This window comes from Carya illinoinensis, chromosome 15 (genome assembly GCF_018687715.1).
Source record: "Carya illinoinensis cultivar Pawnee chromosome 15, C.illinoinensisPawnee_v1, whole genome shotgun sequence".
NCBI classification, from domain to species: Eukaryota; Viridiplantae; Streptophyta; class Magnoliopsida; order Fagales; family Juglandaceae; genus Carya; species Carya illinoinensis.
The window spans coordinates 46,500,806-46,526,341 of record NC_056766.1 but is presented as its reverse complement, the minus strand read 5'-3'; the positions used below and the strand labels follow the sequence as shown (position 1 = coordinate 46,526,341).

General features: G+C 35.2%; 2 protein-coding genes across 4 annotated transcripts in view; one reads left to right on the top strand and one right to left on the bottom strand.

Moving 5' to 3' along the window:
* LOC122295900 (tetratricopeptide repeat protein 27 homolog) overlaps nucleotides 1-18,289 on the top strand; it is a 28,056-nt gene extending 9,767 nt beyond the window's left edge. The window contains exons 15-20 of the mRNA XM_043105175.1: nucleotides 9,436-9,498; nucleotides 9,626-9,692; nucleotides 16,245-16,520; nucleotides 16,939-17,055; nucleotides 17,535-17,687; nucleotides 17,828-18,289. Coding sequence (XP_042961109.1) covers nucleotides 9,436-9,498; nucleotides 9,626-9,692; nucleotides 16,245-16,520; nucleotides 16,939-17,055; nucleotides 17,535-17,687; nucleotides 17,828-17,923 — 772 coding nt within the window. The 3' untranslated portion in view covers nucleotides 17,924-18,289. The remainder of the gene's footprint in view (nucleotides 1-9,435; nucleotides 9,499-9,625; nucleotides 9,693-16,244; nucleotides 16,521-16,938; nucleotides 17,056-17,534; nucleotides 17,688-17,827) is intronic.
* Nucleotides 18,290-18,847: 558 nt separating this feature from the next.
* LOC122297335 (protein DYAD) lies at nucleotides 18,848-24,697 on the bottom strand. Of its 3 annotated transcripts, none has more exons than XM_043107372.1 (8): nucleotides 24,540-24,697; nucleotides 20,970-21,353; nucleotides 20,505-20,879; nucleotides 20,363-20,411; nucleotides 20,206-20,289; nucleotides 19,707-20,053; nucleotides 19,494-19,614; nucleotides 18,848-19,402 (listed from the first exon to the last, which is right to left on the bottom strand). In XM_043107372.1, the coding sequence occupies exons 2-8, from the start codon at nucleotides 21,269-21,271 to the stop codon at nucleotides 19,277-19,279; spliced, it is 1,404 nt and encodes a 467-aa protein (XP_042963306.1). In that variant the 5' UTR covers nucleotides 21,272-21,353; nucleotides 24,540-24,697; the 3' UTR covers nucleotides 18,848-19,276. The 3 variants fall into 3 exon arrangements, with proteins under 3 accessions (XP_042963306.1, XP_042963307.1, XP_042963308.1); XM_043107373.1 differs by having other exon boundaries at nucleotides 19,494-19,611; XM_043107374.1 differs by having other exon boundaries at nucleotides 20,218-20,289.
* Between the last annotated feature and the right edge of the window lie 839 nt (nucleotides 24,698-25,536).

Here is a 25,536-nt window from a genome sequence, read left to right as displayed (position 1 = left end):
CTCTTGGTGTTGTAAATGTGAAGCTCTCAAATGATCTATTTATAGGCATATGAGACTTCATATTCAAATTTAAAAAGATTCACATGTCAAAGACAACATCATTCACTTTTTCAAAAAATTCAAATAAAAGGTTCTTCTTTTTCAATTGTCAAAGACAACATCATTCACTTTTTCAAAGAATTCAAATAAAAGGTTCTTTTTTTTTTTCAATTGTCAAAGACAACATCATTCACTTTTTCAAAGAATTCAAATAAAAGGTTCTTCTTTATCAATTGTCAAAGACAACATCATTCACTTTTTCAAAAAAATCAAACCTAATCTTTTACTTTTGGCATATGACAAAATGAGCACACTTTCATTTTCAAAAAATTCAAACCTAATCTTTTACTTTTTGTATAAGTCTAAAAAAGCATCAATCACTTTTGAAAATATTCAAATAAAACATGCACATGTGAAATATGACAATCAATCATCTTTAATATTTTCAAAGTTCAACCCTTTAATCAAGGCATGCACATGCAAAAGATGACAATCAATCATCTTTCAAAATTTTCAAATTTAATTTTCAAAAATATTCATGCACATGTGGAAAATGTATTTTAATGCTTTATGATAAAATATTAATTTTGAGCATTAATCCTAATTTCGAATTTTGAAGAGATTTACAACATTACTCTATAATTTTAATGTGAACTTGTTCCCTTCTTGCTCATGCTTGTTTCCTTGATGTGCTTGACTCCATTGTGTAGACAACTTGAGCTTGAGACTTCTTTATTCTTTGAATTCATTTGTTATCATCAAAATCCATGTGTAGATTTATAATCACATGAAACTTGAAACCTTGAGTTCAACAATCTCCCCCTTTTTGATGATGACAAATATTTGATAGAACTTGAAACCTATATTAATACTTAAGCTCCCCCTGAAAATATGCGTTAGTTTTTCAAGCAAAAGTATAAATATAATTCCAAGCATATATAACAAGTTTAGCAATTTAAACAATGTTAATGTTCTAGTCTAACACTTCTCCCCCTTTTGGCATCATTAAAAAGGATCCGCAACAAGTAAATGGACTGAAGAAAACGATGCGTTTAATAGTCACTGTAGATAGTTGAAAAATGGAGCCGTCCGTGACCCGACAAGTGCTGCAAAGCCTCGAGGCCTAACTCTATGAGTTTAATACGGCTGAAGATTTAAACAATCGCCTGATGTTGTTGACAAACGGGATTGAAGGTTTCGAGTTTCTATAAAAAAATGATCATTTTCATCTACCGGATGCCAAAAAAATAATCACTTCTTGACCTGAGTTCTGTTTTTCCACAACGATAGAATGGCTGAGCAATTCTCTTCCACTAATGTTCCAGACTTGAATCAGGAACCCTTGACGCATCAATCATCAATCTTCTCTCCTGAGGCCGTCAATACCATGATAGGAGCAGTGAACCGTTTTTCTAGTAAGGCTGATTCTGAGATTATTGCAGAATCAAGAATGCTCAGTAATCAATATGCTGCCTCTGTTACGATCATGTCTCGAAGGTTAATGGCGAGGGTGAGTGAGATTGATCATCTTAACATGCAAATATCTGAGTTACGACAGAAGCTTGCTAATAAGGATAGTGAGAATAAAAGGCTAAAGCAAGAAAACCAAGAGTTGAAAAAATTTGCAGATTGGTATGCTCATGATCTGCAACCACGAATAGAAGAGCTGGAACGAGAAAGGGTTCAGATACAAGGTCAATATCGGCAGATAACAGCAGAGGTTCATCGTTTACTAGAAAAATAGGGACAATCTACTGTTAATCTCGCTGGCTTAGTAAGAAAACTTTTGACAATGTGTGTCCAGCATATCTTGTATTTCTTTTGACTAAATAAGATTTGAAGATAAAATAGTTTGTCTTATTCTTTATGCTATCTCTATAAAATCAGTCCTGAAGTTCATCTAATCCGCATCAAGTTTTCATCTCATCTCTATAACTCATCTGCATTCCTTCAGCATTCTCGTTTTAAGCCTTCTATTCTTTTCTCAATGGCTCATTCTTCTAACATTTCTCTAGATCCATCCATGAGGCATTCTGCATCTCAACCTCCTGTTCTTTCTGCAGCTACCATTGGTGCCATGTTGCAGCAAGAAAATAATAATCTGACTAATAAGTCAGATTCTGATGCTATTTATGACTTGGTGAGTCTTGGGACTCGCTACTCTTCCTCTATTGTGGCTTTTTCTCAGCGGCTACAAGCCAAAAATCACGAAGTTGAAAAGCTCAAAGAACAAATTGTTGTACTTCAACAAATTGTTCAAGAGTCTCACACAAGGGAAGGAATCATTCGGCAGAAGAATAAACAGTTGAAATCTTTATTAGATTCTTCATTCCGCTTGCCGGTTCCCATGAATAAGAATGACATGATATTGTATGAAGAGAATGAGCGTCTCAAACATGAGGCTAAGAATCTCAAATTTATGTAAAAGTATTAAAAAAAATCTATCTCTATTTTTATTGACTCTGGTCTATCTTTTAATAGATATTCATAGCATGCATCATACCTATTTCTCTTCTGATCATACATAATCTATCTTCTGGTAAAGGTTTTGTGAAAATATCTGCTAACTGATCGTGTGTGTTTGTGAACTCTAACATTATATCACCTTTTTGCACATGATCTCGAAGAAAATGATACCTTATTTCAATATGCTTAGTTCTAGAATGTTGTATTGGGTTCTTTGAAAGATTTATAGCACTTGTATTATCACATTTGATTGGAATGTGATTATACATGAGTTTAAAATCTTCAAGTTGTTGCTTCATGTAGAGAACTTGAGCACAACAACTACCCGCAGCAACATATTCTGCCTCAGCAGTAGATAGTGCAACAGAATTTTGTTTTTTACTAAACCAGGAAACTAATGCATGACCTAAGAAATGGCATGCTCCACTAGTGCTTTTTCGATCTATTTTACAGCCAGCATAATCTGCATCTGTGTAGCTGATTAGATCGAAAGATGTGTGCTTAGGGTACCATAACCCTAGGTTAATTGTACCACTAAGATATCTAAGAATGCGCTTAACTGCAATTAAATGTGATTCTTTTGGAGATGATTGAAAACGTGCACATAAGCACACACTAAACATAATATCTGGTCTACTGGCTGTTAAATATAATAAGCTACCAATCATACCTCGATATATCTTCGAGTCAACTGGCTTACCGGATTCATCTTTATCAAGTTTAGTTGATGGGCTCATTGGTGTTCCAATTTCCTTAGCATTTTCCATCCCAAACTTCTTCAGTAATTCCTTAATATATTTTGATTGATTGATGAATGTCCCACTTTTTGTTTGCTTAATTTGCAATCCGAGAAAGAATGTAAGTTCACCCATCATGCTCATCTCAAATTCTTCCTGCATAGTCTTAGCAAAAACTTGACACATATTTTCATTAGTAGCACCGAATATTATATCATCAACATAAATCTGAATCAAAAGAATATCATCATTTTCATATTTAATGAAAAGAGTTGTGTCGATTTTTCCTCTTGAAAAACCTTTTTCAATCAAGAAACCACTGAGTCTCTCGTACCAAGCTCTAGGAGCTTGTTTAAGTCCATATAGTGCTTTTGTGAGTTTGAAAACATGATTTGGGGAAATATGATTTTCAAAACCTGGAGGTTGCTCAACATATACCTCTTCATTTATAAAACCATTTAAGAAAGCACTTTTAACATCCATTTGAAAAAGTTTGAAATCTTTATAACAAGCATATGCAAGTAGCATTCGAATAGCTTCTAATCTTGCGACAGGTGCATATGTCTCATCATAATCGATTCCTTCTTCTTGATTAAAACCTTGGGCTACAAGTCGAGCCTTATTTCTAGTAATGACTCCAGACTCATCTTTCTTGTTTCTAAAAACCCATTTTGTTCCAATAATAGTATAATTTTTGGGTCTAGGAACAAGTGTCCAAACATCATTTCTTTCAAATTGATTCAACTCTTCTTGCATAGCTAGAATCCAAGATTCATCAAGAAGTGCGTCATCAATATTTTTGGGTTCAATTTGAGATAGAAAAGCAGTATGATTACAAATATTTCTAAGAGATGATCGAGTACTTACACCTTGTGAAGGTTCTCCCAAAATTTGTTCAACTGGATGATCTTTCACAAATTTCCACTGTTTGGTTGCATCTTGTATTAAATTTTGATGATCTTTCCTGATGGCTCCATGTTGAACTTCCTCTATTGCTTTCTCTTTGTTGAGATTGAGACTTTCTGTGTTATTTATACCTTCTGTTTCTTCATCAATAGATTTCTTGGAGAGTGGAGAATTAGATTCATCAAATACTACATGCATAGATTCTTGTACAGTTAAAGTCTTTTTGTTGAATACTCTATAAGCTTTACTATTAGTAGAATACCCGAGAAAAATACCTTCATCAGATTTTGCATCAAACTTGCCTAAATTATCTCTGTCATTCAAAATAAAACATTTGCATCCAAATACATGAAAGTAACCAATGTTGGGCTTTTTCTCATTCCAAAGCTCATAGGGGGTTTTATCTAATTTAGACCTTAACATAACTCTATTTATAACATAACATGCAGTACTTACCGCTTCGGCCCAAAAATAACTAGGCAAGTTGTTCTCATTGAGCATTGTTCTTGCCATCTCTTGAAGAGATCTATTTTTCCTCTCTACTACCCCATTTTGTTGAGGAGTTCGAGGAGCAGAAAAATTATGAATAAAACCGTTTTCATCACAAAATGTTTCAATATTTTTATTAACAAACTCTTTTCCCCTATCACTTCGGATACTTGAAATAGTATAGCCCTTTTCATTTTGAATTCTCTTGCATAACTTGGTAAAGGCATTATGTGCCTCATCTTTATGAGCAAGAAAGATGACCCAAGTATATCTAGAGAAATCATCAACAATAACAAATGCATAATATTTTCCTCCTAGACTTGCAACTCTATTTGGTCCAAAAAGATCCATGTGTATCAGTTGCAATGGTCTAGTAGTGGAAATATGTTTCTTAGTTTTAAAAGAAGTTTTTGTTTGTTTACCAAATTGACATGCATCACAAATTTTGTCTTTAAGAAAATATGTTTTTGGTAAACCTCTCACAAGATCATTTTTTGAAAGTTTGGAAATAAGTTCCATGTTGGCATGACCTAATCTTCTATGCCATAACCAACTAGTTTCATTTTGAGCTGACAAGCAAATAGCATCTTGTGAGGTAATTTCTTCAAAATCAATTGTATAAACATTATTGTTTCTAAAAGCAATAAAACAAATATTACAATCATGATCATTCAAAATAATGCATTTATCCATTTTAAAAGTAACTGTAAATCCTTTATCACATAATTGACTTATGCTCAAAAGATTATGTTTTAAACCTTCAACAAGTAGAACATCTTCAATTATGAGAGAAGATTCATTACCAATTTTACCTATTCCCACGATCTTCCCTTTCGAGTTGTCTCCAAATGTCACGTGTCCTTCTTCTTTAGATCTAAGATCAAAGAACTTAGTCTTATCTCCCGTCATGTGTCTTGAACATCCACTATCTAAAAACCACTTATTTTTGCTTGTGGATGACTTCATGCATACCTATAAAAACAATTAAAATGATTTTTCTTGGTACCCAAGTTCTTTGGGTCCTTTATTTATTAGTATTAGAAGAAACAAGATTTTTAGGTACCCATATGGCCCTAATAGTCATTGTATGATTTCTTCTAATAGGACAAGTATGATAATTATGACCATTTCTATTACAAAAATTACAAATAGCATGTGACATATATGAAAAACTTGAATGATTATAATAATATCCTTTTTTGACAAAATTATTTTTATGAAAAGAATTTTGAATATTAGTCTTTGAGGTAGAATGATTATCAAAGAAATTTTTATAAGGTTTGTATTTTTGTTTTGGCATATATCCCAAACCTGCCTTGTCAAAAACACATCTTTGACTACCAAGAAGTTTTTCAAAATTTCTTTTTCCATTCGTAAAGTTTTCAATAATATTTTCTAAATCGGTTTTCTTCTTATTCAATTCAAGATTTTCATCTTTCAAAATGATACTTTCTTTTCTTAAAATTTCAATTTCGTTTGTTAAAGAAGAATTTTTCTTTTTCAAAGCAGTATACTTGATACCCAATTTTTCAAATTCCTCATAAATCTCTTCTAAAACATTTTGCAATTCTTCATATGAAGGATTTTCAATATTATCAAGATTTGTTACCTCAATGTCATCTTTAGCCATAAGACAAAGATTTGCTGATTCTTCATTGCTTGCTTCACTATCTGAGCTACTTGAATCATCATCCCATGTAGCTTTCATTGCTTTCTTGCCCTTGTTTCGATCTTTCTTTAGCAGAGGACAATCTGGCTTGATATGACCAGGTTTATTGCATTTATAACAAATTAAAGTGTCGTTTTTACCTGAATCTTTCTTGGAAAACTTTTTGAAAGATTTCCTCGGAGGAGTTCTATTTTTCTTCAAGAACCTCTGAATTCTTCTTGTTATCATCGCAACTTCTTCATCTTTATCGTCATTGTCCTCATCTTCATCACTTTCACTTTCATGAGGAACAGCTTTAAGTGCTAAGCTCTTCTTTGGTTTTCCTTCTTCTTCTCCTCTTTTCAATGTGTACTCATGGGTGATAAGTGACCCGATGAGTTCATTGACTTCGAGCTTCTTGAGGTCTCTAGCTTCAAGAATCGCTGTAACTTTTGATTCCCAACGTTTTGGTAAAGAGTTGAGAATTTTTCTTACTATCTCCACCTTGGAATAAACTTTGCCAAGAGCTGTCAAGCTGTTTATGATGTTAGTAAAACGAGTGTGCATACTAGAAATAGATTCATCATCATTCATCTTAAACATTTCATATTCATGAGTAAGAATATAAATTTTTGATTCCTTGACTTGCGAAGTTCCTTCATAGGTTACTTCCAAGTTATCCCAAATTTCCTTTGCCGTAGCGCAATTCATTATTCTATTAAACTCATTTCCATTAAGAGCATTATATAATAAATTCATAGCAGTTAAATTTAAAGTATAAAGTCTATCGTCTTCACGATCAAACTCTTCTTCTTCCTTTTTGACCTTTACTCCACCAACCACTTTTGTTGGAATATAAGGTCCATTTACAATACATTTCCATATTTCTCTACCTTGAGCTTGAAGAAATATTCTCATTCTAACTTTCCAGAATGAGTAATTATCTCCACAAAAGAGTGGAGGCCGACTACTAGATTGACCTTCACCAAATGAAGCTGCAATGTTAGCCATAAGATCTTAACTCAAAAGATAGTTAATCTTATAATAGAGCTCTTAGCTCTGATACCAATTGTTGCCCAGATGACTAACACAAGAGGGGGGGTGAATTGAGTTGTATTAAAAAAAATAACAATTATAAATCAAATATATAATATAAAATATAAACAAAATATGAAATAACAATAAATATAAAGAGTAAGGGTAAGAGAGAAGCAAACTCAGTATGTTAACGAGGTTCGGCCCCACTGCCTACGTCCTCGCCTCAAGCTACCCCTTGAGGATTCCCAAATTCACTATTCAACCTCCTTCAGGTGGAGATAGAAACTTATTACACCTTTGAACAACACCGCTACAAAGGATCCGTGTAGAACACCCTCTACACTTGCAATCACCTTACACGTGGTGATTCAACTATTCCCTGTGTAGAATACTTTCTACACACACAAGGGTTATACACACCCTTTTTCTGATACAAAAGCTGATAGTGGGTAGGTTATCAGAAAACACTCCTCAACGAGTGAAATAAGAACAATACAGCGCAAGCTATATCTCTCAAAATGAACAAGGATTAAGGCTCAATGTTTAGAGAAGAGAGAATGAAAGCTTTGAATGAATGTTGTATGCTCTTGGTGTTGTAAATGTGAAGCTCTCAAATGATCTATTTATAGGCATATGAGACTTCATATTCAAATTTAAAAAGATTCACATGTCAAAGACAACATCATTCACTTTTTCAAAGAATTCAAATAAAAGGTTCTTCTTTTTTTTCAATTGTCAAAGACAACATCATTCACTTTTTCAAAGAATTCAAATAAAAGGTTCTTCTTTATCAATTGTCAAAGACAACATCATTCACTTTTTCAAAAAAATCAAACCTAATCTTTTACTTTTGGCATATGACAAAATGAGCACACTTTCATTTTCAAAAAATTCAAACCTAATCTTTTACTTTTTGTATAAGTCTAAAAAAGCATCAATCACTTTTGAAAATATTCAAATAAAACATGCACATGTGAAAGATGACAATCAATCATCTTTAATATTTTCAAAGTTCAACCCTTTAATCAAGGCATGCACATGCAAAAGATGACAATCAATCATCTTTCAAAATTTTCAAATTTAATTTTCAAAAATATTCATGCACATGTGGAAAATGTATTTTAATGCTTTATGATAAAATATTAATTTTGAGCATTAATCCTAATTTCGAATTTTGAAGAGATTTACAACATTACTCTATAATTTTAATGTGAACTTGTTCCCTTCTTGCTCATGCTTGTTTCCTTGATGTGCTTGACTCCATTGTGTAGACAACTTGAGCTTGAGACTTCTTTATTCTTTGAATTCATTTGTTATCATCAAAATCCATGTGTAGATTTATAATCACATGAAACTTGAAACCTTGAGTTCAACACTCACCTTATAGGATTTTCTCCTATCGTTCCAGAACATAGGCTGTTTGCATTGAAATACTTTCCTTTGTGAGAATCAGGAAAGGAATTGGCGTAGAAATTTTATGTTATATATGGGTGAGTTCGGTACAAGTCTTCATTGATCGGCAGGCATTTGCTCCGGTTCCTGTCTGTGAGAAGTGAATTGTCATTTGTACCTGTTTTATCTCTTAATAATCATTTGTTATGCTCTATTACTTTGAAATATCAATTAGTGTCTCTCTTAATAACATCAGACACCAAGGGTTTTGTTTTGAACCATTAATGAAGAATAGGAATCATTTTTTCATATTTAAAAGTCTTTTTTTGAATGGCTTGTCATTTATTACTTTGGATATATATTTGTCATTTAATTCCTCCATCTAGCTATAATAAAGGGGAAATTACTCTGTTTAACCCACAAACCACCATATGTTTTTCACCATACATGCCAAACTGCTAAAATCTTTATTTACTGATAAAAAACTACTAAAAGTTTTGGATTGTACCCTAAATTACCAAGATATTCTATTTGCACTCTCTGTTAAAATAAACTAAAACTTGGCCACGTGGTACAATCTTAACCGTTAGTTTAGGAAATAAAGTGAAAATCGGGTTGTACTTTTTGGTGAAAAGTGTAATTCCCCCTTTTAAAATTATATGCACACTTTTTTCTTTTCTGTTTTTGGCATAAATTATATGCAAGTCCCCAATTATGCAGGCATATGATCAAGAAGAGGAGCAAAGAGGCTTTCATTGCTTTTAAAGAGGCCTTAAAGTTCAAGTTTGGTTTTTCTTCCCATGAATAGAATGCCATTTCTCCACACACACCTGCATGCAATGCTCACACACAATTTCACTTTGTGTTTTAAAGGTATGATATGTAGTGACCATACATGATTTGGTGACAGGCGAGACAGCTGGCAATTGTGGGAGAACTACGGTCATGTTGCTGTGGATGTGGGCAATATTGGTCAGGTGTGTGCTTTCTTTTTGCAAAATAGTACATCTGTTTTGACATTTAAGGCCAGTCTTTTCCTAAGCCTTTCTTTATATGCTTTATGCCTTCAAGTGAGGAGTTAACAGAAGGAAGCACTTTGTCAGGCTTTCAAACGATGAATGCTTGCAGGCAGTTGGCATACCATACACACTCCACTTTATTAAATAGACAAACCTGATAACTTGTTACGCTCATAACTTAGCTTAAGGTCGTTTTGGGTATATGGATGCACATTATATGTCAGTATGCTTACATATAAGGCCACCCTCTGTGCTTGAGACGGCCCTAATAAACAATCATGCAAGGTTTGTGGATTATGGATATGGGGAGTTACTGGTTTAAACAGGATGCTGTTAGTCGGACTGCACTTAATCTAGGTTATACAGAAATAATTCCTCTCTCTCTGTGTTTGTGTGGAATAACTCAAGCAATAGTTCCATGCTGCTGCTGTATGATAGTTCCATAAAGAATTTGTTTTTTTGATAGGATAGTTTCATAAAGAATGTGGCAGTGGATGCCTTCAAAACTGCTCTATTGGATCCAACATCTGTAACACCCAATAGAAGGCCCAAACCACATGGCTTATACTCCAAAAGGACTATTCAATGATACAATTGGAGCCCTGTTAGAACCTTATAAAGAGCAACAACTTCTCCTTCCCAAGCAATGTGGGATCTCATACACCACCTACCCTTAATCTTATCATATGAGGTATCACAACATCAGATTAGACTAATACGTCACACCGCCTGCTTAAATTTTTGGGGAGGGTTTATATAATATTTATAAAGATATAAAGTGCTACCATATAAAGATATAAGAATTAATAGATTCATCTTGGATTCCTTTGTTCACATTCATAGCAATACTCTTTTCATATGTACTCTAAAGTTATTCCCGTGTACTTGGGCTACTCCTATTTATGCATTCATGTCAATAAAACTCCTCTTATAAAAAAAAGGAAGTCGGAAGTTATTGAAAAACACAAAAGGCATATACCATGTACAAATAATGTATACATGAGAAATACCCTATTAGGAAGTAATGAAAACTTAGAACATTAAGATGTTTTAGTAGCTGCCCAATGGAACAAAGCATTGAAGAAGAAGGATTTAAGCTCTTTGATAGTTTGCTCACAGTCCTTAAAATTACTACGATTCATTTCCCTCCAAATACACTACATTAGACAGATAGGGGCCAATCTTCCACACTGCTGCAATTTGTGGGCTGCCATATAATTCTTTTTAGTTAGCTGAACTCTACTGAAGAAATCATTCCACAAAATTTGGCAAGTTTGCAATGGAGTAAAAGGTGATCTACAGATTTCCTGCTCTTTCTGCACATACAACACCAATTAGCGTAATGATATGATCTTATTTACTGATAAAAAAAAATTAGCCATAATGATATGACATTTCTTTGAATTATCTATGGTGAGGGTGTTTTCTAAGGAGTTATAAGGATCTGATAGAAAAAACAAATAGTAAACTTCATTTTCTTGGAATAGGTCCAAAGGCTCTTATCTGCGTGTCCAAGACATGATATCTAGTAGAGTACAGGAGATTGAAAAATCCTGTGCATCAACTTCCAACTATGATCTGCTCGACAAAAGTAGCATTCGACTCAGGAGAACCACTTGAAAATACTAATAAATCAGCCAGTAAAGCCTTCTGCATATGTGTGAGACTTTAAACCTTTAGGAAAACTTGCTTGAGGGTCCAATCTCCACACCATAAATTGGGCTAAAATTTGTTCTTGGAGCCATTACCCTTACCCCATTTAGGCCCCGTTTGGATTTAGAAGCATCTCATCTTATCTCATCATTACAACTTTCCCAAATTCTCACACAAAATATAATAAACAATTCAATTTTTTCAAATCCCAAAACAATAATAATATTAAAAAATAATATTCTAACAATATTTTATTCAACTTTCATCTTTCATCTAAAATTATCTTATCTCATCTTTGAATCCAAATCAGCCCTTAGTGTGCTTAGAAAAAGTCCTTCACCCTCTTCTGATTTTTTCAACAATCTCTCACCCATGCGGCCCATGTACTTTGCTAGAACACCACTCACCCCAAGCACAATCAAACTTGGAATCCACTATGATTTTTCACAATGCCTCCATTCATGTTGATGATTTCAAGCTCCCAAACCTCCTTAAAAAATCGGAGACCATGCCTTAGCTCAATTTACTAGGTGGAATTTGAACTCTTACACCTAGCCCACTTCATAAAAAGCCCCACTGTAGCTTATCAATTCGATTGGCCACACTGGTGGGGAGAGGAAACAAAGGATGGGAAACATGTAGGCAAATTTGAGAGAGTACTCTTGATCAAGGTGATAGACAAACTTTAGCTTGGCCAAATTTACTTTCAACCTAGAATCAACTTCAAAGCATAAGAATAGAGCCCTCAAAGAGCAGTTGTAGTCATTCTGTAGACTGGAACGCTAAATAACTGTGGTGTCAATCACTTCCATTCCTCTCCATAGACCATCACGAGTTATTAGTATCATTTGCAAATAATAGGTGGGAAATGTGAAGTACACCAAGATTAATAGCCCCACTGACGAGCCAAAGAGAAAACCTCCATCAACGATAGCTGATAACATTTTGCTGAGAGCCCATGATCATAACAAAAGGTGATGGAGACATTCGATCACCCTGTCTTAATACATGATAACTATTGAGTGGGAGAGTGCCATTCACCAATAGAGAATAATGCTCTAAGAACACCATTTCTCCTCAGGAATGCAACTCCCAAGAAAATAGGACAAAAACTCCCAATTGTCGAATTTCTTCATTGCTCTACTGCTGCTAGTAGTGTTTTTTTTAATATATATATATATATAAATTTCTCATTTGTGGTGGAGAAATATCACTTAAGGGTTACATCTCGACCAAAACTATAAAAACTTATTACCCACCAAATGATCATTTACAACAAAGATATGGTATTCCTATTTTGTCTAGTTTTATTACCCCTCGCGCTTTCGCAGGATATCTGACCAACAACTTTTTTTTTAATCAGTAATAAGAATTTTATTGAAAATAGGCGAAGCCAAGTACATGAGACATACAAGAGCCACACCTAGGCATGACTGTCTAAAGTTACAAGAAAATCATGTACATTCATGCCATTAAAGTCTATTATAATTAACCAATGGAATAAAGTGAGAAGAAAAAAAATTCTAAGCTCGTCCATTGTCCATTCACAATCCTCAAAACTCCGACCGTTTCTCTTCATCCATATACACCACCATAGGCAGGTCGGTATCATCTTTCACTTAATTGCAATTTGAGAATTACCCCAAATGCCTTGCCAGCTGGCCAAAAAGTCGGCAATCATTCTCGGCATTACCCATAAGAGTCCCACTCTCACAAAGATATTGTTCCATAAGCTCCTGGCTATATCACAATGCAATAATAGATGATCTACAGACTCGCCACTTTTCTTACACATGTAGCACCAATACAATACAATGAATCAGCATTTCCGTAGATTATCTAAGGTGAGAATCTTCCTTAATGAAGCTGTCCATACAAAAAAAGAAGGTTTTGGGGGGCTTTAGTCTTCCATATGTTCTTCCATGGGAATGTTCTTGTAGAGTGTGTCATAAGAGACTTATAGTATGACTGTACAATAAATTTCCCCTTCTTGGATGGTGACCACATCATCTTATCTGCCGCTTCAATCACTTTACAATTGTACACAAGATTGAAGAAATCTATAAATGTGTCAATTTCCCAATCTTGGGCAGCTCTAAGGAAAATAACATTCCACTGGGGAGAGCCAATAGAAATATCCATAAGCTCTACTACTGCCACTACCTTTCTTTATGCAATGCTGTATGGTATTGGATAGGCTTCTTTGAGGATTCAATCTCCACACCACAAGTCATTCCAAAATTTAATTCTAAAGCCATCCCCAACTACAAACCGTGTTATTCAATTGAGATTGGTCCAACCTCTTCTTATGTGTTTTCAAAGCCCCACCCCATGTCGTCCGCTCACCTTGTTCGAGCACCATCCTTCCGACAGTCCACCACAAAGCTCCCCTCTTCCTGATATCTCCATAACCATTTACCCAATAAAGCCTTGTTAAAAACCAACAAATTCTGAATTCCCAACCCATATTCAGTTATTGGTGTACAAATTGTAGACCAATTCACCAAATGAAATTTAAATTCTTCATCTATTCCCCCTCATAGGAAATCTCTTTTCAATTTCTCTAACCGGTGAGCCACCTTACTTGGTATCCTTACTTGGTATTGGAAATAAAGATAGGAAGTAAGTAGGCAAGTTGGATAAAGTGCTTTTGATTAACATAACTCTGCCACCTTTGGACAAATAAAGCCTCTTCCAACTCGCTAGTTTGCATTCCATTTTTTCCAACACCCCATCCCATATAGACTGCGACTTATAGGTGGCACCCAATGTAAGACTAAGATACTTCATTGGTAGAGTGGAGACTTTGCACCCCCAGAATGTTGGTCAAGCTCAAAACACTTGAAACTAATTCTGACTTAGTAAGATTTACTTTCAAGCCCGATATTGCTTCAAAGCATAGTAAAAGATCCCGCAAAGCTTAAATGTGACTACTGCTAGCCCCACATAATACAAGAGTGTCATATGCAAATAAGAGGTGGGTCATCTCAAGTGTGCTGATTCGTGCATCCCCAACAATAATGCCAGATAGAAATCCCCATTCCACGAGACCTGCAATCATTTTACTAAAAGCTTCCATTATGAAAACAAATAGTAATGGAGATAAGGGATCACCTTGCCTCAAACCCCTTGAGCTGCTGAAGAAGCCCATTGGAGTACCGATCACCAAAATAGAGAAACGTGCAGTGGAGATGCAAAATTTGATCCAAGAACATCATCTCGCTCCAAGTCCACACCTCTCAAGCATGTGTAACAAAAAATTCCAGTTTACACAATCATAGGCCGTCTCCATGTCAAGTTTGCATATCCGACCAACAACTATAAATCCGTGTCTCCCTTGTAGCTCCCAACTTGGCCAAATGGTCTGCAACTTGGTTCACCTCGTGGAACACATGGTCGCATGAAATAGTCAGATTTCTTTTAGCCTCTATGATCTTATCCCACAACTCCCTATGAAACCATGGACAGCACCCTTGCCCTGGCATCCATCGTACCACAACCATAGGTCTTCTCCATGTCAAGTTTGCATATCCGACCAACAACTAAGAATCTGAGTCTCCACTGTAGCTCCCAACTTGGCCAAATGGCCTGCTACTTGGTTCACCTCGCGGAACACATGGTGGCATGAAATAGTTAGATTTCTTTTAACCTCTGTGATCTTATCCCACATCTCCCTATGAAACCATGGACAGCACCCTTGCCCTTGCATCCATCGTACCGCAACCATAGAATCTGTGGTGCAATTTGGATGGTGAAATGAGATGAGATGATTTTAGATGAAAGTTGAAAGTTGAATAAAATATTATTAGAATATTACTTTTTAAGATTATTATTGTTTTGGGATTTGAAAAAGTTGAATTGTTTATTATATTTTGTGTGGGAATTTGAGAAAATTGTAATGATGAGATGAAACACTTTCACTATCCAAATGGGGCCTCCTACCTCAACATCTAGAAAACCCTTCTGTATACATATCATTAATCCCTCTAGCAGTGCTCTCATCTTTGCCTCAGTGTTTGTGCCCTGCCCATAAAAGGTTGAAAAAACCACTAAAGGTTGTCCAAGATCATTCCTCACTATACCATGACCTCCTCAATTTCCAGGATTTCCCATAGAGCAACCATCTAGATTGAGTTTTACCTTTACAGCTTGTGGTTTAGTCCAAATCAAGGTTTATGTGATTTGTCTCATAATTTCTACGATGGGGAGTAAAAAATTGTAGGATAATAAATCTGTCATAAGAGGAAACTTTTTTCACTTGGCTGAGTTTAGAGAACATCTCAGCTACCATTCCTCTAATTTTTAAGCACACAGACCTCAGATTCTGGTACGTCCTTCCATTCTAGCTAGACGCTGTCTCACCCATAAGTTCCAACTAATAATCAAGGGTACGAGCCTAATACTTATTCCAGCTTGAGAGGACTTATTTGCAACTGGAACCAGGTACTAACACAAGCCCACCCAGTCTGATTACAATTATTTCTGATCCCTAATCTATTACCAAAGTAGTTCCATACTCCTTTTGCCAATTCACTTGACATAAAACATGATCCAAAGGTTCTATTTGGGGATTAGAACAACAATTGCTTTACCACCAAGTGAATAAAAAGGTAAAGCCAAAGGAATGCTTTTCCACATAAAAACTGATATTTTAGGAGATAGTAGTTTGTACCAAACCCATTTACTCCATCCCACTACATTAAAGTATACTCTGATTTTCTCCCAAGCTGATTTTACTGTGAACTCTCCCAATGTAGGGCTTTCAATTGTGGGGAAATTTTTCACATTTGTAACCTTTTGTGTCACGTCATCCTACTTCATTCTTCTTGTTATTGATTTGTATATTCATTCCTTCAGGCTCTGGAAGCTATACAGAAGGTTTTGGATATGACTAGGAATAAAAGAATTGATGCTGAAATACTAAAGAGAATTATGATAGAGGTGGAAAGAAGGGCTTCAACTGATCATTCTAGATCTCCTATGACAACAAATGATGATAATTGTGCTGATCAAAGTTGTACAGATGATTGTGGAGTAGACGGTCTTAATGAGTCAAGACATGCAGACTCTGGGTTGGGAAGGTCACGTGAAACTGAGTACTTGGTGGAGTTTCTTGGAAAAGTTCTCCGGCGGGTATGCAAATTCTTCATGGTCATCCTTTTGCTTTCACTTTTCAACTTGCATGTATATTCTAACCGTTTCATATTTCAGGTTTGTTTATTTTATTTGTCCTGAATCTGTGGATAATATATGTGGCCATTCTAAAGTCAGTCCACCCATTGCATTGATGCCCATGCTATGATGAACACGTAATTAGTGCTTACAGTCTTACAGCTATCAATTTGTGTGCATCTGTGCCATGGCTATTCTATATGGTTCCTAACTTGTATAGCAATTTAGTAATTATATATGATTAGGGGTGGACAATACTTTGTGTCTTTGGCTTTGTTCTCACGACGCTCCCTTGGTATCTTTTGAGTGAATTTACCAGTCAGTTTAAAAGTATGATCTAGTTACATATTTCATATTTTAGTATCTCTTTCTGACACAGATAGTTCAAAGCGACTGTGGGGCAGATATCTGGGGCTTATATGCAAGGTGGCATAAAATCAAAGGAGATTTGAGAATGTGCTCTGAAGCCCTCTTAAAGGAAGTTAGATCATACCAGGTATCATTGTCAACGTGCAGTATGTGTGTTTCTCCCATGTTACCCCATATGGTTACTTTTAATGGAATTCAATTTTGTATTAAAATTCCGGTTATACATCATCATACTACTTGTAGCATACCAATTTATCCATCGGGAGAAGACGTGTGATTTGTGGGAGCTTGGCTTGGATGTCTTCCCAGTGTGCCAGAGTTTGACCCCATAGTGCTTTCTTTCTGACCTTGTAAATGTTTTTTAAGGCTGTAAATTTAGAGGAGAGTTGGCACATGTAACTCAGAATTTCTGTTCGCAGAACTCTTCTTTGGCCATGAGACCTTATTGTGATTGCCCAAGTAGAAGTAGCTCACTTAGTAGTTTTTTCTTTGTTTAGTGGGGGATATTAATGCCAGCTATAGTTGCCTTCTCTAATACAGATTTAATATTAATTGAGAAAACAAAATGGTTCTCTCTCTCTCTCTCTCTCTCTCTCTCTCTCTCAGGGATCTGATCTATGGAAAGATGGAGATCGTTTCAAAAGTTTTGCACAAGCATCATTGGAACTTTGCAAGGTGTACGTGGAAATTTCTTCATCTACCGGTAGCGTTCGAGAACTCCATGCAGCTGATATGCACCTAAGGAGCATAATTAAACAGGCAAGATGTTCATCAAGTGTAAAACCGTTGATAAGGTTTATCTGTTGGTGTATCATTTTTGCATGGCATGAATTTTGTAAGATCATCTTTATTCTTTATTTGTTTGAAAATGGATTAAAGTTCCATTTATAAAATATCAGGCGAGCAGCTTTGCAGACACGGAGGAATTCAGAGATCTTCAGACTTGCCTGGATGAAGTGAAGATGAAGCTCCAATCTCCTCCTGTGGCTCCTTAAAATTTCGTTTGCCAGATACCATTTGGACGTGTGTCTGTGGGTTTACCGAGACGACAAAGTCCATGGATGAGCATCGATTTCGTCATAGAAGTGGATATCACTAGGTTTTGTAATATTAGCCAAATTTTCTTTCAACTTTAGTGAACTCCCACTTCAGTGAAAATGGTTACAGATAAACTAGTTGGAGAGCTGTGCGATGTTCTTGAATATCTAAATTTATTAACTGAGAGCATTTCATGTAACGAAGTTAGCATAGCTTGTGTCGTTATACTTAGTGGTGTTGACGTTTGCATCTCGATTTTGAAAAATGGATGGTGTACTAAAGCTTCCTTAGCCATTATAAATGGATACAGTGTTGGCTTGTCATGATTTAATTTGCAAGATAAATTAAAAAAAATAAAAAATCTAGGATTCTTTCCATATATTTTAATACCAATTTTAATACATATATATATATATATATATTTATAAAAAAAATAAACGTATAACATGAAAAGAAGAATTGTTACAAAATTTGGTATAAACCCATTCAACATAATTTTTAGAGGCTAACAGATAGCTGAATTCTATTTCGGTCCTTGAATGAATTTACAGTTTTTTGTCTTTTATCTTATTTTTACATTACTAACACTATGAATATGATTTTATTTATGATAAATTAATATAATCTGATATCTCAATATATTTTCTAGCAAGAAAATCGGAGTTGTATCCCTGATCCTGGGTACATATATCGCCAATGAGCAGGATTTTCATTATCAATCATGCAAGTATAACTCTGGTTTTCGTGTGTGGTTTGCGTGCACAAACCATTGAAGCCATGGCTTACCCCATCCTTCCATGCAGTGTGTGCCTATCACCCATTGCCAGCCATATTAGTATCATCTATCACCAATCTACCACAAGCCATAAATTCCAAGACGATTTCACCAAAATGTATAGCACTACTAATAAACATAATTACATATCACATCATCCAAAATGAAGAAAATAAATAAGTTAGGTCGACAGGTCATTGATTCCAGTACCCAAAAAAAAAGCACATTCAATGAGAAACTACACCATCCATAAATGGAACCAACTTCTTATGCCCCATCCCAGTTAAAAGGCGGAATATCCACAATTTACACCTCCTAATTAAGTCAAGGTTTTTGACAAATTTACTCGTTAAATTAGCAGGTTGACTCATCATGTAGAGTAGACAAGGATCCTACCAGCTAAAAGTTTGAACTAGGGAGTCATGCATTCGACTTGTAAATGCTATACAACGTCTACATCCTACTAGTCTAAAAGGTATCTATGGCTTTCCAGACTATGGAACAGACTGACATCCTATCCTATTTTTTCCATCTTCTAACAGCTGAAGGGCATAAGAAAATCTATTTGGTTTGATGCCTGCATATAGCTCACAGAATTTGATATCTGCTCCAGACGCTGCTCCATCTTATCCTTCCACTTAAACAGCTCCATAATCATTTCCTGTCCAAGAAGATAATTCCACAGAGCTTCATTGAGTTGACATGAATTTATGTATCAAACTATTCAAAATTAATCTGCTTTTCAAAGTCACCTGAAATGGAATTAATGAGTTATCAAGCTCTGACTTTGAATTGGCAGTAGCAGAAGAATCTGGGGTCACATTGGTATGATCTTCCTCTTGATTCTTGGGCACCATCTCTCGCACATCTCTACTTTTATGCAAGAAAAGGAGGGAGGGCACAAGTAAGATCAACCATAATTAAAGCACTATAAAAAATAAAGTTGCCTAGTACCATACTCTTACCTCTTCGTTTTGACCATTTCATCATTGAATAGCTCTAGATCTCTTGCACAAACAGGGTCCTCAGAGGAGCTATCACCAGGCACCATCTGAGGTGGTAGGGCTGAGCATGGATTTTGCACTGCAACCGCTTGCTTGAAATTAACTGGATCTGTGCTCTTATAAAAGAATTCATACCCCTGGATATTATTCAGATTACTACTCTCAAGCCAATCTTCCCATCTTTCAGAAGCCGGAGGACTAAAGGCAGTGTCCTGCTTTAATTGCTCTATACTGCTCAAGGAGTTTTTAATTTCAACCAGCTGTCGCTCAACTTGAGCTTTCCATACTATCAATTCCTCATGCATCCCCTGTCAACAAATAAAAATCGTAGGGAGCTTTATCGAGCTGAATTTAGATACCAATCCAAGAGTGAAAAAATATATCACTAGGATCCTGATTATCTTTTTTATCTATCACATTCTCAGAAGCTGAGTGAAAGACTTGTGTATTTTTTAAGTACCTTCATACCCACCAAAGAATTTTTAATCTCCTGCAGGTGTGCATCGACTGTAGCTTTATATTTCACCAAATCCTTATGCACCACCTGTCAATAAAACATAAAAAATGGGGTTATATACTGCAGTATTAACAATATACACGAGATGTTCAAAATTAACCTCAGCTTGATCTTGTTCTTGATTCTTGGATATGAGCTCCTGCATATCTCTGTTTATGAAAATGAACCAATATAAGGGGCGCACCGAATGACAATGATAATGACCTTTTTATGATTATAATTTCATAATTCCAGTTCACTACCTTTTCAGGTTGACCATTTCTGTTTTAAGCAGCATTAGTTCTCCAGCAGAAACAGAATCCTGGGAAGGACCACAGCTTGGCCACCTATTTGGTGGAACCCAGAAAGGATCCTGCCAGCCAGCTTCCTGCCGAATTTTAACCAGTTCAGCACTCTCTAGCCAATACTCCATCACTCCATTTGGGCTGAAGCAACGGCGGAACCGCTCAGTCCCTACCACTTTACCATCAATATGCTTCAGTAAGTGGTCTAGCAGTCCAGTGTCACCAATGCGTTTACGAGCAGCAGTTCTCAGTGCAGGACGGGAAATTGGGTTCCCAAAAGTTGCTCCTTCAGCCTTCAAGACTTCAAACATACTCTGCTCAGCCAACTTATACCTGCATGATATATCTACAGGATTCAAAAACCACATAGACTATGAACATAAACAGCAATTTTAGAAAAAGAAAATCACAAATGGGCTTGACCTCTCAGCAGACCATCTTTCTACACCCTTGAGCTTCTTTGAATCTCGCTTACTTTGCCTAATACTGTAGCTAATGCTCTGCCTTTCCTTTACACGTTCTGCTGCTTTCATTTCTCTAAGTTGACTACGGCCCAGTCGTTTTTTCTTCCTAATTTCTGATATTGCCAAAGATTCATCTTTAACAGCTTCTTTAATTTCATACTTTGACTCTACTTCCTCAGCTATGCTTGATAAAAGTTGAGGTTTGATTTCTTCCTTCTCACTTATGCACCCAACTTGCTTGTGACCAGCCCACTGTGCCATCCCGGTCTCTTGGCTAAGTCCAACACAGCACTTCTAATGAGTTCCTGTCAAATCCCCAGAACTTTTGTGTGCCACAAAGAAACTGCAACATGAGAGTGCTCAAATACTTCAGTTATACATTTACTGACTTGAGAAAAAAGCTCTAGGTGATAAACATATTAGCATCAAAGGGCAATGTTAGCACATGTTTAACACTTGAAAACTGACTTCCTAGCTAATCGTCACATTTAAACACCTGAAGAATATGGCATAATAAGGGAGAGTTCAGTGGCAGAGATGGTGAAAGTGCCAGTTGCACTTAGCGCAAACACCACCCAATGCCCAGGTGCAAGTGCACACCTGATTGAAGTTAAGCATACACTTTCAATAAATAATTTATAGACACAAAATACTCATAAAATGAAATACAAAAATCTAAAAAAAAAAAAAGCAATATTATAATGTATTTAGACTATATTAACTCAATTTGTTAGTATTATGCAACATGGCAATCAAGTGATAAACTAATTACATTTAAACATTAAATTTAATTTAATTCTCATACTTTGCAAAATATCGATGATAGTGATCTTTGATTGCCAAAATTACAAAAGTGTACATGATTGAATCTAAATATATGCAAACAACAATGAGTCAATGACTGCAAAACCATAAGAACTGTAGGTAGTGACTCCTCTACAAGCACAAGAAATACAATGCAATCCTAAAGTATATAATTATCCTCATCATTAAGCATAGGGCCATCATCTTCATAAAAAGATTTGTACCCATCATCATATTTCTCCAATAGTCACCTTAATTAATGATTTAGACAAATATTTTATATTTGTTTTTCAAGAAAGTATATGAGGACACTTTGCACTTTAAGTTCACCAGAAAAGTTGTGATAAGTGAAGTGCTTCAGCCTTTCTTAAGCTCACTTTTACCAACACTGGTCGTGGTCATTATTACATAAGCATATTTTGTCTGAAATTATTTTTCTTGTATATGAACTAGACACCTATTACATAATTCCTTAGCCTGACAACCAGTACTCCTATCCTAAAAGTTATCATTCGTTTTATAACCCTACCAGTATACATGCATGCCAATAAGCTCTCTCTCTCTCTCTCTCACACACACACACACACACACACACAAAAGAAAAGACAAAAAAGGTTTTCTTTTGATAAGAACGGGTATCATTACAAAATATTTCTTTTGATAAATACGTAAATGATTTATTGATAATCATAAGAGAGTTATCATTGTACACAATGAGTATATAAGATAAACACCTAATTAGAAAATGAGAATAATAATAGAAAATCAATTTTTTTAATTGGCACCGGGTGTCCAGAATAAAGTCTAAACTAAACCTGTGGGTGCACAAGCCTCTGGCAAGGAGTTTCAACAAGTGCACTTCAAATAATTGGGGAAATCCCCTAATCCGATGGCCCCCTAGAAATTATTTACACCTACTTGAGACAACCTCTATTAGTTAATAATAGAAAATCTTGTAAACTAGAAACTAGACAAAACGAGAGTGAGAACCCATCCATTGGTATGAGATTCTAAAGAAGAGATCCTCGGCTTCTAGCACCATCTTCTCATAATTCTCAAATTTTTTATTGTTCCTTTCTCCCCATAAGCACCACATTAAGGAAAACAGCACCAACTTCCATAAAGTATCCCTCTCAAACCCAGCACACTTTCATTTCCAACATGCCAAGAGATCCACCACTCCATATGAAATAACTCAACCAAAACCAAACAACGCAAAAATAATGTTCCAAAGAGCATTAACTGCCTCATAGTGAAGCAAGAGGCAATCAATTATAAGGATCTTTTCATGAGCCGTTTTCCAAACAAACAAAGAAACTCAACAGAACCTTATTCCTCCAGATTTGTTTCCAAGGGAAGAGAATACTGCTCAGAGGGAATAACACTTGATGGAACAATCTGACTTGATACTAACCTGGCTTGGATGGAATCAAATGAAGTGCTCTCATTGCCTCTTCCCAATGCAAAAAACAAAATTAAAATCGCTTTCTCCAAATCATGAGCCTCTCAAATAAATTCAACATCCCACTACTGAGTACCATCAAACAAATATAAATAGTCTGCCACTCAAGCGTCCTTACAACTAGAATATGAAGAAGTGCTGGATAAACTATCTTAAGAGCGTTATCACCACACCCCACATCAGGCTAGAACCTTATCAGAGAATGTCTCCCACCTCAAATCTAGTAAAGTGGGAAAACTCCCCCCAACCCCTCCAAATGCTTTTCCAAAAGACCGACACTGCAGGAACCATTAACTTCAGGAGAACAGTTACTGATACCAAACAGGTCCCAAGCATGTAGAAAAAGAGAATATATGGTATATTAAAAATCATAATCCATCCCCATTCATGATGACGTGTGTTTTTTCGTGGATCCTATCTTATTGTTATGGTTAAGTATGATCAAATGCAAAGTCCCAGAGTAATCCACCACATAATGCAAATTTCATCAAACATCTCATTGCTGAAGCAAAAGTACTTCCTTGAAAAATCATTAGCGGCCACCTATAATTTCAGATTAAACCACTAAAGCCAGAGCCTTGAGGAGGTTGACAAATAAGGTGGGTTCAGATTAAAAATATAGAAGATGGGAACCGACCAAGATTAACTAGGGCATCAACACCATGTATAAGGCCTACATTGAGCTCTAACAAAATTAGCCTAGACAGAGAGGTATATAGAGTAATTACCGTATTGCATTAAACAAACTGCTTACATCAATAACAAAAGAACAAACCAAACAACATAAATTACGTGACTTTTATTTTTCTTTATATTCTTGCATTTTCTCAGCAAGAATACAGAACCGTAGAAACAATGTAAGTACTAACACTGAGAAAGAAAACCCCTTTTATTTTTCTTTATATTCTTGCGTTTTCTCAGCAAGAGTACAGAGCCGTAGGAACAATGTACGTACAAACACTGAGAAAGAAAACCCCACAAAATCCAAAACCCTCGAAACTGCAAAAACCGGCAAATTCTGTATTGAACGTTGAAAACCAAACGCGACCGTTTAGAACAGAGCATAAGAACAGCATAAAACCCTAAAATGGTACCCAAAAAACGACATTGGAGTTTAGAGAATGCCCAAAACTCAACAGGGTCGGAACCTTCTTGTACTAAAATATCTAAAAGAAACCGTAAGGACATAAAATCACATGCAGAAAAAAAAAAATCTTGCCATTCGCATAAAACCCACAAGCAAACCCACAAGAGACAGATTACCTAAGCGATGATCTGGGGAGGGAAAAAGGGCAATGGGTTTTGGACTGTGGGGAAGAAGAGCAGGAGGAAAAGGGTTTTAGGAGAGGGCCGACACTGTAGCCCCGAGAAAAATAGTAAATTTCTTTATAATTATGCCTTTAAAACCCAACAGAATAAAATGGTATAAAAATTAAGTAGCTAAACCCTGACCGCCAATTTCTCGTAAACCCTTCGAGATTTTAAATAATATAATATAAGAAGGGAAATAATGGTAGGACTATCAAATATATTTATTAAATATTTTTATTTATATATTTTTATTTTTTATTTTTTTTTATTTTTCTCTATAGTTCAGAAAGTGATATTAGTAAATTTTTATTTTTTTTTAATGGTTAAGGATGTTTAAAAAATTATTAAAGAAAAATAAAAAAATTCATTTGTACTAATATGAACATATTGCATTCCTTAAAATTCTCATCATCTTTTTATTTATAAAAATTCTACTCATTATCTTTACGCTACACATCAGACATGATTTTTATTTTTATTTTTATTTTTCCTTTACCAAATGTGTGATGTATGGATGATGAGTAGAAGAATTCTTTTAATTTAGCAAGAATAAAATAAAAAATAAATATAAATATAAAATCATGTGTGGTGTGTAGTGTAAAGATGATTAGTAGAATGATTCTTTTATTTATTTTCTAGTCATCTCATAATATAAATTACTAAAAGTTGTCTATTTTAAATAATTGAAATTTGATGTCACATTACAAGATGGTAAAAGAACAATAAATCATATTTTTAAAATTCGAATATATATATATATATATATACACACACACAAGCTAATGTATCAACACATCACTAACTATTCGACCAAAGCAATCATTGAAAGATTATGCTATATTTTTTATGTTAGTTGATTTCCATATTAGTAATATGTTTGATATGTTACCAAACAAAACTTGAAATAAAGTTTTTCATTAGAAATATAAAATGGAGGTTTATGCTGCCA

Coding starts and splice junctions, on each gene's coding strand:
- LOC122297335 (XM_043107372.1), bottom strand. CDS start 21,271: ATGGCACAGTGGGCTGGTCACAAGCAAGTTGGGTGCATAAGTGAGAAG. Junction 20,290..20,362: donor AAGAACAAGATCAAGCTGAG/GTTAATTTTGAA, acceptor TTTTATTGACAG/GTGGTGCATAAGGATTTGGT. Junction 20,054..20,205: donor ATTCTTTGGTGGGTATGAAG/GTACTTAAAAAA, acceptor ATTTGTTGACAG/GGGATGCATGAGGAATTGAT.